The sequence below is a fragment of the Trachypithecus francoisi genome, unplaced genomic scaffold (assembly GCF_009764315.1).
Source record: "Trachypithecus francoisi isolate TF-2019V2 unplaced genomic scaffold, Tfra_2.0 Lachesis_group3, whole genome shotgun sequence".
Taxonomy (NCBI): domain Eukaryota; kingdom Metazoa; phylum Chordata; class Mammalia; order Primates; family Cercopithecidae; genus Trachypithecus; species Trachypithecus francoisi.
In genome coordinates this window covers 119,225,071-119,243,086 of record NW_022681468.1, presented here as the reverse complement: position 1 = coordinate 119,243,086, position 18,016 = coordinate 119,225,071, and the positions used below count along the sequence as shown (strand labels likewise).

Below are 18,016 nucleotides of genomic sequence, written 5' to 3'. Positions count from 1 at the left end.
ATTGATAATAACAATACTATTGTCACTCAATAAAAAATAAACGCTGCTATCTGGAAGAGTGGGAGAAACAATCAGGCGACCTTGAAATTTATTATTTTAGACCAGAGAATCAGTGCTCAGAGGAGAAATTTGGCAGGATGAGACCGGCCAAGGTGGTGCAGACAGTCAGGCTGGAGCTGGGAGAAGCCCTGTCTGCTGTCCACCATACTCCAGCCCTGCCCCAGGACCACAGCCTGCAAAGGGATCAGCACCCCCAACCCCCACCGATGGTGCCTCTGAGCCAGGGCGACTGCTGTTGGTCTCACTAGCACCTCCCTCTGCCCTTGCTCGGGGAGCCTCTCTGGAGGTTAATCTGTGTCAGCTCAGCCCTGAAGCCACACCAGTTGCTGGCCCACCCTCCTGGGACCCCCACACCACCAGAGCTGGCAGACCACCCCAGAAGGCTCCCCTTACCCTTCACTTACAGATGGGCAGTGTCTTGCCTAGGCCCCCCAACTCATAAGGGGCAGCAGCCCAAAGGGCCATGGGAACCAGGGACAGTCCTATCCAGAGATGCCACAGGGGACTTGGTGGCTACTCTCCTGAAATAGGCAAACCTAGTCCCACCACTCCCTCTCCCTGGATGGACACCATCACGTTGTAATGAAGAAGAACACTACAGTTTGAAAGACAATTTTGCTTTTATCCTGGGCACCAGGGGACTGGGGAAAGCATAGAGAAGGGTGTTCAAAATTTATTTTATTTGCATACTTCGCAGGGGGCCAACAGACTCAGTCCCCCCACCGGGTTTGAAGCAGGGCAGCCCACTTGCTGGCTGCTTGTGTTTGGGAGGTCCATTGAGCTCCCTGGGCCTCAGTTGCCTCCTCTGTAAAATGGGAGTAATTGGGAGTCACTTCCCAGATTAGCCTCTGGAAGTCAACTGAGGCTAGACTTGTAGCAAGGCACTGGGCACAGACGCACAGGGGCAGGTGCGGGAGGCAGCGGCTATCATTCCATTGGCTTGGTGAAACGTCTGAAACAATATTCACCAAAATGTAAAGTAGGGGGACAGGGAGGTTATCGCCGAGCGGCAGGATTTCGGTGATGCTCGTTCTTTTTCTTCTTTTCCTTTTCTTTTGGTTTATCTGAATTTCCCAAATATTCCACAATGTTCCTGAATGCATTGTGTCATTTGAAAATGATAATAAGGGAAAAACAAGCACTAAGCTCTGCTGTGATGTGTGGCTGCCTCCATGCTGGGGGAAGGGAGCCCAGGGCAGTGGCAAAGCCCAGGACCAGCGCCCCGGGCGCGGGGGAAGGCGACGCCCCCTCCCCAGGGCAGGGAGGACCCCCTACCCCAGCGGGCGGGCGGGCCCAGCGCGGCTCGCTCGCTCCGGCTGTGCCTGGCTCAGACAATGCGAACACACAATCATTCATTATAACTCAATTACAGTGATTAAAGCTGGTGGCATGCAGAGGCAGGAGGGAGTGTTGCCAACAAAATTTACACTCCGTGTCATCAGCGAGAGATAACAGCAGCTGACGCGGCCGATCGCCTCCCCTGCCATCTGCTCAGTGCGGGGGCCGCCCGAGGGCCGAGGGCCGCTGCGCGCTAATGGTGGACCGTGGAGCAGAGAGCTGCGGAGATGGGCTGCCTCGGACTGGGACTAGGATAGCAGCAGCGCTGGCTAGGGAAGCCAGCCGCGACCCCTCCCTGCAGACTTGGCCGCCCCCGGAAACTCGGCATCTAGAATGGGGGTGTGCGAAGGCCAAGGTGCTACTGTTCTGGGTTGGGCCCACCATGGCAGAGATTGGGATTCTGACGTCTGATTTCCATCCCCCTGTTTCAGATGAGGAAACTGAGGCACAGATGCGCAAAGAATCACACCTTGTAATCCTGGGGCACAGCCAAAATTCAGGCCTGCTCTGGGAATGGTGCAGAGAGGGAGACAGGGAGCTGAGGACACTCTGGACTACAGGGAAAGGGAAGTTGGCCAGGGTGAGGCCTGAGACCCTGGGGGCCCAGAAGGCATCAAGGGTGGTGGCAGGAGGGCCCACGGGGCAATGCAAGCAGCACTAGGCACAGGGCAGGGCTGCTGAGGGAATGTCCCGGGTTGGGGAGAGACGGTTGGCCTGTGTCAGGTGGGCTCTGGCCACAGTGACCAAGAGAAACTCAGGGGGAAGGGTTGGAGGCAGAAGCCCACAACTGACATCTGTGCTACCACAAGGTAGAAGGTTGAGGAGGGTAAGCTGCCTTTCAAGGGGTAGCAATGATGCAGACCATCCCAGAACACTAGGCTTCCAGCTTTGTCAGCCGCTGGAAACAGGGCACCTGTTCAATGGACCAGCAGATGTAGCTGGTCTCCCATCTGGGAGAGTCTCCCTTTTGAGCCCTGTTGAGCAGCAGTGGGACATGGGAGGTGAAGGATGGGTTCAGGTCCCTCTTCCCCTGGTTATGCACTGGGTACATTTTTCTGGCTGTGGCATGCTCTGAGGCTACCATCACCATGCTAGTGTCCATGCTGCCAGCTGCCTGGCGCTCTCCTCTCTGCCTCGCCCTGTCTGACTCCACAAGTAGACCTTGTTTCCCAATGGCAGAATTCCACCCAGAGTCTCCTTGTTATACTGTCGGAGGCTCCTTGGTTCCCCCAGAGTCCATCTCAGTCCTCAGCGTTCTCCTGTCCTGTCACCCTCACTATCCCTCAGGAGCCTCTGCATATGCCACACTGCCCCTCCTCCATGGCCTTCCTCATCCCCCTCATCCTTCAGAGCCCAGCTCAGACCTTACCTCTTCCAGAAAGCCATCCTGGCCCTGGGGGCCCGTGGGTGCCTATCCTTTGGACTTCCATGCCCCTGTGCCGGTTCGTGCCCTGGGAGCGCTGATCATGGAACATTGGGGTCATCTGGGGATGGAGCCGTTCCCCATCCCCAACCCTGGCAGCACCTTGCGGGCAGGAGCTGCGTCTTGTTCATCTCTGAAGTCTGGGGCCCAAGCTGAGTGGGTCTCTGGAAATGTCTGTTGACTGGATAGAGGCTGAATGAGTATGTGCCAGGGTAGCTAGACAGGACCTGACACAGGACTGTCTCACGAGGCCTGGCTCAGGACAGTGCAGAACAGAACCCACAGATGGGAGCAGAAATCAGTGTCCTCAGAGTGAAAAGCAAGGGCAGGAAGCTCAAGGGACAGGAGCCACCCTCCTGCCGGCTCGGGCCTCTCCCCACATCCATTTGAAGCCCTTCAGTTCCTGCCCATACAACCCCACTCTGTGCTCACCAGGGCAGGGCTGTTGGCTCAGAATGGACCCTCAGAGATGCTGACTGTGGAGGCCGGAAGAAAGAGGGAAGAGGGAGGCAGTTGCCCTCTCTCTCCCGCTGCACATCACAGGTCTGGCCACCTAGAGACTAGGACATAACCAGCTGGGGACAGCGTAGAAAGAATGAGATCCAGGCAGGGCCACACAGCCCTGCTCAAGATACACAATCCCCTGAATTCCCCAAGAAGAACTGAAAGAGGAAGCTGAGGAGGGGTGGTGGAGGCTGGGGATGGGGTGAGAAGCTCTGCAACACAGAAACACTCAAGAGTCAAGAAGCCTGGGTTTTCGTTTCAGTCTTGACTCGAGGTTATGTGAAGTTACCCATTCCTTCGTTCTGCACATGGTACAAGTCATGTGCACTGGGGATACCAGAGGGACTGAGCCTGACAGAGGTCCTGCTTCCATGAAACTTTCTATTCCAAGTCTCTGTGCTCTCTGGACCTCAGTGTCCCCATCTGTAACAAAGATATTGGACTAGATCTGGCTTTCCCAAGCTGTGGCACGGAGGAGAGTTTTGTAAGAAAGATGACAAGGCATTGAAAACCATGGGCTGCAGAGCAGGAAATTATTCTCTTCCCAATTCTCATTCAATCATTTCTGACTTGGACAAGAAGCAAGTTTCACTTGGGTGCGAATGGGTCCAATGCAGCTCTCAAACACTGGGTCATCTCCCTTTTTTAAAAAGGAAGGAGTGAGAAGAACTTGAGGCACAGCTATTTAGAATGATTTTCATTGCATTTACAAGTATGCAGACTTTTAAATTTAAGGTAAGGAATATTGGTATTTTATTTATGATAATATATAAAATTTCCTTTTAAAATACTTACATTTAGGCTTTAAAAAGTAAATTTATTTTTTAAAACCTATCAGGTAAATCATAGGCAAATATCATTAGATGACTGAGATTCTTTGATTGAGTAGATCTAGGTAGCTCTGCCCATGTTGGTGGGCAGGACTTAGCATCCTGAACACCTGCGCCTCCTGGAACTGAGCCACCAGGGCCAGAGGAGGGTGCCTCACACTGATAGAAAGGTGATGGTGAGTCAAGTAGCAGTCTTGGGTAACATCTGTCCTTAGGGCTTCCTGGAGACTAGGGAGTGTGTCCCCAAACAAGCTTGAATGCAAATTACTTTCGTCGACAAACAAGCTGATCTACATAGTGCATGCACAGCAGTTGGCAGCAGTTTGCAAATAGTGCCCTGCACAGAGGGATGGCCTCTCTGTGCGGTGTTCAGCAAAGTGGTTCAGTACTGTGGGCTTCCTCCCTCCTCTCTTCCTCCCTCCCTCCACCTGCTGACCCTCCTGGGAGGCACCAGAGGTTCTCTAAGGAGTAGCTCCAGCTCTAGCACAAGGAATCTACAAACTCTTCAGGCTCATCCAAGGACAAACTAGCTCAGAACTGCAGAGAGGTAAGCAGTTCAGGGACTGGCATGTTTAAAATGCCTTTCCCTCTCTAAACCTACAACTCCAATGCACCCTTAAACACCGAGTCAAATGTGACCTCCTCTGGAAAGCCTTCATGAATACTTGCCCTTTATTACCCTTCTGAGAGTTGCCTCTTTCCCCCTGATGAGGACCCCCACAATATGCTGTCCAGGCCACTAATTATTAATTAGTAGAATTTGCTTTTTTCACTAACAAGTGCATCCTGCGAGGGTATAGATCACTTATCTCTATATTTCATGCCCCTAGCCTCCAACACCGGATCTGCTCTGTCTATATTTATTGAATTAACGCATGGGTGTATGGGCCGATATGCTTGGCTTACAATCCTGAACTAATTTTTAGATTCTATTCACTCTACTTCTCCTTTTAAGGAAAGGAAACTTTTCATTGAAAGCATTCTTTTGGGCATTTAGTAACTATTTACCAAACACCTATCACATGACAGGTACTCCATTAGGAACTGGGAATAAAGAAGTGAACCAAACTTGATCTCTGCCCTCAAGAAATTCACGGTTGGTTGGAAAAATGAGGCAAGCAGCAAATGAATAGCAACAAGGGAAGGATTTGAAATTCATCTTCACTTAGATGTAAACCACTCAGAATTTAATCTACTTAGCAAGGAGATACAGATAGAAGATCAATGAGGTTAAGTAAAAAACCCTGTAACTCTGAATTTGAATTAGAAGCCTCAGTAGACCTCATGGTGTTAACAAATATATAAATACGCACATATGCATTTCTTAGCTCTGCTACTGAAAAGACCTAGAAATGATGATCATTTCATTAGCATCAAGCACCCAGATTATGGTCTCTGAATACCACTTTCCACTAAAAGGAACCAAGGTTCATTGGAAAAATGGCCAATTCCACATCCAGGATGGAAAATGTACAAGATAAGCCAGGGACATTGTCTTTTACCAGAAAGCACGGAAGCTCTCAAAGACTAGTATGGTCGTATTATAAAGACTCAGGAGGCATCTTCAAGAGGATCCCCAAATAGGATGATTTCAGAAGCAATAAGGATAACTCCACTTGACTCAAACATATCAAATGTGTTTAAATTCACACATTCATAATGTTTTAAAAAAGAATACCTCATTGGTCAATTGTTGAGGATACTAAAGAATTAACTTATTATTTTGAAACTTGGCAAATAAAGCAAATGAATCAAGCATTCATCTTGCCTTTCCTATACGAACTGTACTTCAAGGTAACCAAATGGTCGGTGAGGGGCAGTTTCTCTTTATAGCAATATTCAAGGAAATATTGCAGTTGGAATCATCCTTATGCAGCGCCTAATGAGTTAATGAATCTACACAATGGTCATCAGTGACTGCTAACATACAAAAGGAGAAACATCTAGCTACTATGTGTTTCCTAATGAATCTATGAAGTACTCTGCCTCCCTCCAAAATCAAGCCTGGATCTAATCAAGCTCCAAGATCTAACTACAATTTAGCAATCAGCAAAATTCAGATTATGTGAAGCTCTAAGGACAAAGTTTTTTTCCAGCAAATAAATGTGTGTATGGTTGTGTATGAGAGAGAGAATGTGGTGTGAAGGAGGAATCTAAAAGACGTATCAATTGTGCTTGCTCTGTGTGGATCTTATTTGGATTCTAATTCAAATAAATATACTTTGTAAAAAGATTTATGAGACAACTGGGGATCTTTGAATACAGATTGGATATTTGATGATATGAGAAGTTATTTTTTAGGTTTAGTGGTATTTGGTTACATTTTCAAAACAGGTCTTACCTTTTGGAAATAGTAAAATATGTGCTAATTTAATGATGAAATGTCTGGAATTAGATGCATAATACTCCAGCGGTGGTGACTGGTGGGGATGGGTGGGGTATAGATAAAAGAAGATTAGCCCTGAGTTGATAACTATTGAAGCTGGTTGATGGGCACATGGAGATTCATTATTCTGTTCTCTCTACTTCTCTATCTGTTTGGCATTTTTCACAATGAAAAGCTAAACAAGTCTAATCCATGCTGTCTCTGCATGAGAGCACTGCCCCTGCACACTCACAAAATCATTAGAACCACAAAACAGTCAAGCTAGGGAGGACCCAGGGATTGATTATTCACCTGCCTTCAAGCAACACATAAAGGATGAGAAGATCAAGGACCGGAGAGATCCCGTGTCATGACTAAGGTGATGTGGTGAGCCCGGGGCTTTGCTCTCTGCCACTGGGCATGGGCACCCCCACCCAAGGCCCCCTTTGAGTCACCAGAAACTATAACAGGGGCGAATTCTTTCTGGCTTTTTAAAAAAATCTTTAATTATGAAATATTTCAAGCATGGCAAAGTACAGAAAATAACACGACACTTCTAAAGCTACCACGCAGATTTTAAAAACGTGAACATTTTAACATTCTCTACAGAGTTTCTAAAAAGTAATAAAATGTGATAGGTATAGCTGAACTCCCACTGACCCTTCCCTTTCTTCCCTCCCCACAGAGAACCATTATCCTGGTGGTGTGGGGTGTTCTTTCTACATATATATATATACACACACACACATACACACACACACACACACATATTACTCATATATATATATGCTCAAATATAGAATTGTTTTGTGGATTTCTATTTTATATAAATAGTATCACATCATGTATTTCCTTCCACAACTTGCTCTTTTCACACAACATTGTGTTTTTGAGATTTATCCAAACTGATACAGAAAGATCTAGCTTATGCATTTTAATGCCTATGTACAATTTTATTATAGGAAAATGCATAGATCTTTTAAAATCCATTTATCCATTAATGGACAGGTTGTTTCTAATTATTTTTGCTCAAACAAGGAGGCAATGAAGATTCTTTACATATCTCTTCATGGAGTTGTTGAAGAGTTTCTCCAGGGTGCATACCTGGAAGTAGATTTAGTGGGTCACAGGGTTGTGCTGTTCCTCCTTCATGATTGCCAAATTGCTTGGCAAGGGTAACATATTAGTAATAGTAATAGTTGTTTGGCAACCACAAAGTGGTTGAACCAATTTATGCTCCCACAGTGTTTGACAATACTAGTCATTCACCACCCTCGTGGAAGCTTCGTATGATCAAACTCGAAAACTTGCCAGTCTAATGGGAATGGGTCGTTCCATTTCATTTTGTTTCGTAAATTTGCATTTCCCTGCTAGCTGGTGAGATGTGGCATTTTTACGTGTTTATTGAGCATTTCTGCTTCCTCTCCTGTGAATCACCTGTTTCTGTGCCCTACCCATTTTCCTCTCGAGTTGTTGGCTTTCAGTGTACTGATTTGGAATAACTCATTATCTATTCCAGACACCACTTTCTTCGGTCAGTTATAGGTATTGTGTTTATGTTTTTTCATTTTTTGTTACTTTATAGTATCTCTTGTTGTACAGGTATTTAAAAATTTAATATCATCAAATTGATCTCTCTTTATTTTATTATAGCTTTTGCTTACTGTCTTGTTCAATAATTTTTCCCATCCTCTGAGTCCTGAGGTTGTTCTCCAATATTCTGTACTATAAGCTTAAAAACCTTAATCCTTTGAGACTTTATTTTTGTGTACTGTGTGAGGTAGGGATCCATTTTCCCACCATGAAGATGGCCTGTTGCTCCAGAACTTTCTGCTGAATAGTGCTTTTCTCCACTGATGCATAATGCCATCTATGTGATAGTCACATTCTCACCTATACAGCAGTCTACTTATGGACTCTCTATTCAGCTCCATTGGTCTATTTGTCTACACACACAGCAAGAGCACACTTTCCTGCTTACTGTAGCTTTACAGTAAGTCTTGATATTTGGCAGGCCAAGTCCTCCTCCCTTATATCTTTTCAAAATTATATTTGCTATTCTTGGTCCCTTACTCTTCATATAAATTTTGGTATCAGATTATCAAATTACACAGAAAACATTCCATTTGGATTTGTTTAACATTGTATTTATAAATAGTTGTAAAAGACAGCTTCTTAAATGAAAAAACTCATAAATGACTTTCTTATAAATGACTATGGCATAATTTGTGATCTACAGAGGTCTTTTTACATTTAAATCTTCAATACAATTTTGTATTTTTATCCTTAAAGATCTTACATAGCTTTACTTGGATTGACTCATAGGTAGCTTTTATTGCTATTATAAATGCATTTTTCTTTACATTTTCTAATTGGTTGCTGCTTATGAATAGGAATGCTAGTGATTAATGAAATTTGATCTTGGATCCAGCAACCTGACTAAACTCTCTTATTAAACAGTTTTATATTCTCTTTATATCTAGTCATATTATCTGCAATTAATTACAACTTTTTTCTTTCACTTCAATCATGATACTTTTATTTATTCTTTTTTTTATGTTATCCTATTGCATTGGCTAGATCCTCCAGCACAATGTTGAACAGAAACAGTAATAATGAATAATCTCGTGTTTAAAAAAAATTTTTTAAGAGATGGGGTCTTGCTGCATTGCCCAGGCTAGTCTCAAACTCCTGGGCTCAGGTGATCCTCCTGCCTCAGACTTCCAAGTAGCTAGAACAACAGGTACACACTGCTGTCCTGGCTTATTGTTTTTTATGACCTTAATATGATGCTTCTGAAACTTCACTGTTATCTATTATTTGGCTGCAGGTCTGATATAGCTCTCCATTGTCAGACTAAAGTTTTCTTTGATTCCTGGTTTGTAACTTTAAGGGAGTCATGAATGGGTGTTGAATTTTGTAAAATACTCTATCTACTTTTTACTGGTAAAACTTTCCAAGACTTCCAGGTGTTCTAGAAAATAATTTGTGGCCTCCAATAGTTGCTTGTAGGGTTCTATGTCTCAAGCTTGTTAATTATGTTGTTCATACCTTTTATAACTTTATAAATTTCTCTCCACTTGATCTACCAGTTCCTCTTAGTGGTATGATAAAACTTCCCATTCCTCCTTGTAATTCTGTCCATTTTTGCTTTATGTAGTTTTTCGGTATTGTTCTGAGCTAGGGATCCCCACTCTGCCTTTAAAGTCTTTTATTTATCACATTAAAGGATTCCTTTTTCTTTCATGTAGGCTAGCAAAAGTGTTTTAATTTTATACAATATGTCTGTGTTCACATGGTCAAAGGGAATCCTTATTAGCTTGCTGTTTCATTTTTCTGAATTGGAAATTCTAGGCCCAATCTTTTCATCTTCCAACCTGTTGCCACCAAACACTTGCACAGGGCAGCTTCCATCTGTGATACCCTGGAGAGACAAGGCCACAGCCCCATTCTCATTCCCTCTCTTGCCTCAGCAGTCAGGAGCTCCAAGGGCCCACTTCTGACCTGTCTGAGAGGGGCACTGAGTCTGGGTCAGGTTCAGCACACGTGGGGTTTTCTGGGCATTCACTGAGATACTCAAATGGATGTAAGGAAGGTCTGATCTAGGCAGGGGAGCTTCTGTCTCTTGGTTTTTCTTCCCATACTCTTCCATCTAAGATCACTGATCTCCTCTGCCCGTGGGATCAGTTCTGTCCAAGCTTCTACTCCAGTCCTCATGAGGCAGGCAGTCCACCAGTCATCCTCCACTCACCCACCAATCCTCTCATCCACTCATCCATCCACCTATCCAATTCATCGATCATTTCCACCACCCATTCATCTGTCCATCCATCCCAGCATTCATCTATCCATCCATCATCCATCTACCCATCCATCCATCTACTCATTTATCCATCCATCCATCCATCTACCCATTCATCCATCCACTCATTTATCCATCCAACCATCCATCCATCCATCCATCCATCCATCCACTCATCCATCCATCCATCCATCCATCCATCCATCCATCTACCCATCCATCAATCCACCCATCCATCCATCCATCCACCCATCCATCCATCCATCCATCCATCCAGCAGCAGTGTCATACAAACCTTACAAGTTGTGTGACCTTGGGGAACCTGAACTTTGGTTCTCTCATCTGTAAAATGAGTATAATAATAGCAATGACCTCATAAGTCAGTTATGAGAATTAAATTAAACAATATTTATGAAGCACTGATTGACATGCACTAGCACTCTAGAAATATTAGTGTATTATCTTCATCACACACTCACTGATTCACCCAACTAACATTTTCCTGAGTACCTACAATGCACTAAGCACTGGAAATACAAGACAAAGTCGCTGTTCTGAGAGCCCACTGTGTGGTAGGAGGGTCAGTTGGGCATCAGGAGACAACATATCATTAAAGTAATACAGATGGTCTTTCACTTACAGTGGGGTTATGTCCCAGTAAACCCATTGTAAGTTGAAAAAATTCTAAGTCAAAAATGCATTTAACGCCTGTAATCCCAGCAATCTGGGAGGCTGAGGTGGGTGGATCATAAGGTCAGGAGTTCGAGACAAGCCTGGCCAAGATGGTGAAACCCCATCTCTACTAAAAAAATACAAAAATTAGCCGTGTATGGTGGCGGGCACTGTAATCTCAGCTACTCGGGAGGCTAAGGCAGGAGAATCTCTTGAACTCGGGAGGTGGAATTTGCAGTGAGCCAAGATTGTGCCACTGCACTCTAGCCTGGGTGACAGAGCAAGACTCCATCTCAAATTAAAAAAAAAAAAAAAGGCATTTAATACCCAATAAACCCATCATAAAATCAAAAGTCCTAAGTAGAACCATCTGTAGTAATACTAACATTGTGCTTGGTATGTGCTACCTAAAGTTGGGAGAGAACACTCTGAGAGCACCAAGGAGTAGGGAGGTGGGCAGTCGGGGAAGCCTTCCAGGAAGAAGTGACATTAAGGCCTACTCCTGAAGAATGAGCAGAAATTCAAAGAAGGATGCACCGCATTCCAAGCTGAAAGAGAAGCACATGCAAAACCTAAAATGGGAGAGCATTGCTTTTCAGGGCATTGGAAGTACTGTGCTGCTGGTGTGTGAAGGGAAACAAGATAAGTGGGGAGGGATGACTTTAAAGATACAGCGCCCACACCTGGATGAGTTAAGGGTGAGTTGTGCTGTGCAGAGGGCCAGTGAGGGGCTCCAAGCCAGGCAATGATGGGGCCAGATGTGCAGTTTATAAAGGTAACTGTGTGAGTGTGGTGAGAGCTTAGTAGGTATATTACCCAGGTAAGGATCTGATCATACACCATGATCCAGTCACAGATCCCCGGGTCTTCTAATGCCAATTGTGTTGGGGACTCAGAGCCCTGGGGCATTATCATGGGCATTCTCAGACATGGAATTTCAGCCTCCCTCCATCTTCTCCCCATTCCTCTGCCTCTTCTGGTTCAGGCTGGAACTGTGGTCTCTGCCCAGCTCCCTCCTCTGGTTTCACCTGCCTGCTCAGCAAGAATCCTAGCCCAGTTTCTGGCCTGGAGGATACTGGTGGGGGTGAGGGGTGGGGAAGTTGCAGCAAGAACTGGGATGTAAGAAGGCTGGATGGAGCTGGAGGGAGGAGCAAGAACTAGATGGGTTAGGTAGGGATGCATTGTTAAGACCGTGCTCTCTTTTACCCCAGGCCTTAGCACATGCTGTTCCTTCCACCTGGAACACTTTTCTTTGAACTTTTCATTGCCATGCCCACAGTATTCTTCACTTCTGTTTAGCTCTTGGTCCTTCCAGGACCCTCTTGCTCTGCCCTTCCACACTCAAGTCAATGCCTCAGCTATGTGTGGTGGCATCCGGTTTGCACCTTCATGTATTTCACGGAGTGGGAATTGTCAGTTTCTATGTTTTCTCCCAATTGGCTGAGAGCTCTGAGGGCAGGCACTGCATCTTACTATCTTTGCATCTTAGCATCGAGAACCATGCCAGGCACATGTTAGATTCTCACGATATAAACTGGTAGGATGGATGGGCGAATAGGATGGCTAGATAGATGGATGGAAGAGTGAATGAAGGGGTATATGGATAAATGTGTGGGTGGGTAATAGATGGGTGGATAAATAGATGGATAGAAGGATGGGCAAGATGGGTGGGTGAGTGAGTTCTAGGAGGTTCTTGAGGCAGGAGGCTGGTTTCCATGACTGTTCTGGGCCATCTCCTTTCCGTGAGTCATTTCCTTACCAGTCCTGTTGGTAGAGCAGCAGGAAGACTCATTCCCTGGATATTTATCCTCCAAGCAACATCGAGTCCTATAAGCTGGGCAGCTCCCTCCTAGCTTTCCGTCCTCCAACTGAGTGTGCTAAGGGTTTAGGGGAGGGGGATGTGTTTCATCATCATGTTGGCTTGGACTCTGTGAGTCATGGTAAGTCACTTGCTCACGGTAAGTCACTTGCCCTCTCTGGGACTTAATTGCCCCATCTATAAAATTGGGCTTAGTATAGATGTCTCTTCAAATATAAAAGGTCCAATTGTGGTATAATGTTTAAAAACGCTCCATTAATCATACATTTTTTTAAAAAATTCAGATTTGTTTGCTTTATATTAAAAACGATGCTCATTTGTAAACAATGAATAAGTTATCGGGGAAAAAATTACACTTGTATCATCATGGGCTATTTGACGGCCAGTACCTAACATTCAGCAGGTTTGCTAAGGACTCTTCTCACTCCAGCATCCAGATCTCTGTGTCTCCATACCTTCTCAGAGACCCTACAAGTTACATAATTACTGCCCACGCTGGGGTTGGGGCCACCTGGGGGCAGGGAACAGTGCTGTGACTCAGAGGGAAGCTAGAAAGGGTGGCTTTTTCAGATCTTGCCAGAGATGACCCAAACATTTTTTTTTTTTTGAGACGGTCGCGCTCTGTCACCTAGACTGGAGTACAATGGCATGATCTGGGCTCACTGCAACCTCTGTCTCCCGAGTTCAAGCAATTCTCCTCCATCAGCCTCCTGAGTAGCTGGGATTACAGGCGCCTGCCACCAGGCCCAGCTAATTTTCATATTTTTAGTAGAGATGGGGTTTCACCATGTTGGCCAGGCTGGTCTCAAACCCGACCTCAGGTGATCTGCCCGCCTCAGCCTCCCAAAGTGCTGGGATTACAGGAACAAGCCACCGCGCCCAGCCCATTTGTTTATAATTTGATGGGAACTAAAACCATTAAACCTGGCCTCTGACAACTATGGTCCTCCATTTTTTAAAAAAACGTATCTTGCTTTGAGCAAAAACAGCACAATAGAATTGAAAACACTCCAGACATCATTTCACTTCTCTGGGCTCCGGTTACTGAGCATCCGATGCCCTGGGTATCACGCCAGACACTGTGAATTAGGATAATCTCAAAAACTGGTGAAAGCTCATCATTCACTAGCACTGCCGTGGGCTGATGAGGTCCTGTGCACTGCCCTCCAGGGAAGCTAGTCTAGGTGGGAAGAGACAAGCAAATAGGTGCAGGGACCATGTTGTCAATGTTATGGTTGCTACAAGCCTGGATTTCTGCGTAAGAGGAAAGGAACCCTTAGAGGGTGACAAAGAAAGGCTAGAAAAATGGCATCAAGTCCTCCTGTCACCCTGTTAAGTAAAAAGGGGGTAACGTGGGGGGATTAAGGATGGGAATAGCTTTACCATGGAGTGGGCCCCTTCTCTTAGACTGGAATGCTTCCCAAATACTGATGTGCACAGGAATCGCGGCAGCGTGTTAAAATGCAGATTCTGCTTCGGTAGGACTGAGGGAGCTCATTCTAGATTTCTAACTAGCTCCCAGATGTGGTTTGTGCTGCCAGCCAGGGTTGGGTGGAAAGCGATGGAGGGGTGGTGGGTGGGGAGAGGCACCAGGAGGAAGCATGTGCAGTGAGAGGTTCAGTGCAGGGGAGGCACAGTGTGCTGGCATTAAGGACAGCAGCAGTGGGAACACAGGTCAAATGAAGGAAGGGGCTGTATCGTCTCCCCCATCTTCAGCTGTGAGCTTCTATGGCAGGGACTGAATCTTGGTCATCTCTCCATCCTTGACTGTGCCCAGGAAATCTCAGTGAACAGCCTTGCAGAGGTTCAGTCTCTCCTCAAAGAGTAACACTGGTCTTGCTTTCTAGTAGGACAAGCCTGGAGGGCGAGTATTCCCGGAGGGACACTTTCCTCTTCTCCCAAACCAGGGCCTGCAAGCCCCAATTCCACCCTGATCTTGGTAGTCTTATTCTGGCCAGAGCCTGCTCCCAGCCCCCCAGCCCTCTTGCATTGCCCAGAGATGGATACACGAGAAAGGTATGGTCCGAGGTGCACTGTTTTCCTCACACCCCCCAGTTGAGGCAGAGCTGTGACCCACTGCAGCCTCAGTCCGGTCCCTTCTACCTGCTGGCATTGTCTCCTCCATAAGCCTGAGAGGACCTCCCTCCCCAGCTAAATGACCCCTCTGTGTGGAGAGAGGCCAGCTGTCCTTTCTAGTCATAAAGACTGGGCTTTATGCTGAGATTGTCATTCCTTTTTTTTTTAACGTTAGATTCCCTTTCTTGTATGAAATGACAGCAGGCAATTGTGCTGACTGAGAATGACTTTGACAAAATAAGGAGTTGGAAATCATGTTAATCTCCAGTGCCCCAAGCGCTTTTGCTAATGGGTGCATGAAATCCAAGCGCCTGGGTACCGCCCCTGGGAATGGGCACCAGCATTCTCCTCTTCCCTCCCAGCCCCCAACTCCCTCCCTGGGGACAATGACCTGCATTTCTGAGTCTGCCCCTTCTGCAAATGCTTCCTTCTGAATCATCCAAAAACACGCCTTTGTGACCTAGAGATCGAAGATCTCCTTGTCCCACCTAAACATGTTAAGTTTAAAATAAAATGGTGCAGGTTTCCAGGGTCCAGATGCTCACAGACACTTTGTAGTTTCGCTTCAAGTTCATTACATTTAATTTTTTTCCAAAAAAGTTTTGCATTGACAGCTGTACAATACTTTGGTGTTAACCTGTGGTCTTCCTTCCCCTCAGTGAACTCTGCCCTGCCCATCTGTCCAGAGGAAGCCTTAGCTCCTACCCCACACCCTCCCTGACGCTTGGATGGGAGGTGACGCAGTGTGGGATTGTGAAACCCCCGCTGCGCTGTTGGGTGTCTGGGGGGCGGGGGGAGCAGCGCGTGGGAATGCTGTGAGATAAGAAGAGCTCGCATGGACGGGAAATGGCCCAGGCTCCAGAATGTGAGAGCGACACTGGCCTGGCTGTTTTCCTGCGGGGGGGACTGACAAACTGGGGGGAGAGGCAATTAAGACGCAACAATCAAACCAACCTTTAAATAGTAACTTTTAAAAATATAAAAACAGTTCAGTACAATGACTTTTCATTCTTTTTTTCTTCAGGAATAACTTTCTTCTACCCTCACCCTCCCTTCTGGCTAGAGCCTTAGCAAGAGGTGGCAGATAGACATCTGAGACCCAGAGAGATTCTGGATGCCCCACGCGCCCAGCCTTGGAGAGGCACAGGGTGTGGCACCAGCCTCCACATCCCATGCCTGGTGCGCTCCGCTGGGGAGCAACCTCACTGAAGGTGGGTGGCGTTCCCTGGAGCCCCTCCCTCCTCCTCAGCAGACGGAATCACGCGTTACAAAATAATCCATAAAAATGCGGTATAAAAATTATCTTCGATATGCTACATCCATGGAGAGCCCGCCACCAGGACTCACAGCGGCCTTTAGCTTTTCTTTAAAAGAAGAGTAAGAAAAAAAGACCAAAAGGAAAAGAAACAAAAAAAACCCCAAATCCTAACACCTCAGAACATGGCACCGAAAGGTGGCACCTGCCAGAGGCGATAGTCTACCTAACCTGTTTGGGCCACGAGAGACTGCAATCTGCAAGAAATATCCACAGTGTGCCAGGATCTGCGTCCCCCTCTCCCACCCCCCAACCCCCACTGCTCTGCCCAGGGTGGGGGTGAGGGAGATCCTCCTTTCAGACTCACAACCCTGTAGGTTTATACACTTTCCACCCTCTAAGGGGAGAGGAAGAGGCTGTAGGCAGAAAGGGGGAGAAGGCATTTTATAAAAGGACATCACTTCTAATTCTTTTTATTCAAATTAAAAAAAAAAAAAAGCACCCACATCAGTTGCTATTTTTCTCTGGTAGCTCCCTGAGCTGAGTTGCTATGCTGTCTTCTAACTTTTTGTCCTTTTTAGGCTGTGTCCCAAGATTCAGAAGAGCTGGAGAGGGAGTTCCTTTGAACTTCCATTGCTCATAACAATAACTAAGTGTGCACCAAAGAGAAAGACCAGGCTGAGGAGGAGAGAGGGAAAGACCAAGAAAGAGAGACACAGAGAGGGCAAGAGGCAGGCAGGGTGCAAGAGACCACAGGAAGCTCTGTTTCTGCAGGCGTCTGCCCGAACGGGCCCCCATCTCAGTGCCTTCCATCCCTCAGTCTGGCCGGCTCGTGCTCAGTCCAGATGCCCAGACCCGTGTGGAGGCACAGGCATTCCAGCAGGCACCTTGTGGCCAACCTGGTTGCCTTTTCCACAATCTAAGACTTTTCTCCTCATTCTTCAATTGGTTCCTCTCCCTGTCTCCTCTTTCCAGGTGAGAACATCTGTTTATTAAAAAAAAAAAAAAAAAAGCCACCACCACGAGTGGATTACAAATACAGCAGGCGAAACACACGGTCAGAGTTTCCGGTGGGAAGGGGCCTCTCCCACTGGTCAGTCCGCAATAAGAGTCTGTTATTTACATTTTTCACAAATCTTGTGCACTGCACAATCGGCAAAAAGAGACCCCCTCCCCCAGCACAACAATGTGGTCCACTCCAGCATCCCCGACCCAAGGTGGGGCACAGGGCAAAAGAAAGGGGAAGAACAAAGAGACTCATGAGCGGGTCTGTGGGGAACCGGAGCCATAAGCCTCCAATAAATCTATTTGTAGCAACTGCCAGCATTGTTCAGGGGGAGGAGGAGGAGCAGAATCCATCTGAGTCTGTGAGACACATCAGTCTAGGCCCAGAAGTCCAGACCGTGATGGGGCACACGCCCTCTCAGCCGGCCGGAGCGCAGCCCCGAACGCTCGGCTGCCTGCGGCCCATCCTCCACCATCCTCGGGGCCCCTCGCCTGGGGGTCTCCCTGTCAGAGCCGAGTCGGTTTCTCCCAGAGTTTGACAGCCCTGCTGGAGTTCTTGTTTAGTAGATGACCTCATAAACTGTGGCCTTCTTGTCACCAGAGCCTGTTACAATGTATTTGTCATCCGCCGAAATGTCACAACTCAAGACAGACGAGGATTCTTTAGACTGGAGGAGGAAGACGAGGAGAAGCAGCAGGAAGGCGTGGGGTGCGGGGAGAAAAAAGACAGGAATTCATTTTCCAGTGCTCAACACCATCTCAGTTCTCTTGGAAACAATCGCCCTCCTCTGCCCCTCTCTGATGCTCCAACCTGGAGCACAGTGCAGTGAAGAGGAGGTGGGGAGGCTTTAAACCACCCATGAAGCA

At 46.7% G+C, this 18,016-nt stretch overlaps 1 protein-coding gene across 17 annotated transcripts in view; it reads right to left on the bottom strand.

Annotated features, from left to right (window-relative positions):
- Window positions 1–15,447: 15,447 nt before the first annotated feature.
- TLE3 (TLE family member 3, transcriptional corepressor) overlaps window positions 15,448–18,016 on the bottom strand; it is a 50,825-nt gene continuing 48,256 nt past the window's right edge. For all 17 annotated transcript variants that reach the window (XM_033189557.1, XM_033189559.1, XM_033189560.1 and 14 more), the window contains one exon: window positions 15,448–17,817. In XM_033189557.1, coding sequence (XP_033045448.1) covers window positions 17,710–17,817 — 108 coding nt within the window. In that variant the 3' untranslated portion in view covers window positions 15,448–17,709. The remainder of the gene's footprint in view (window positions 17,818–18,016) is intronic.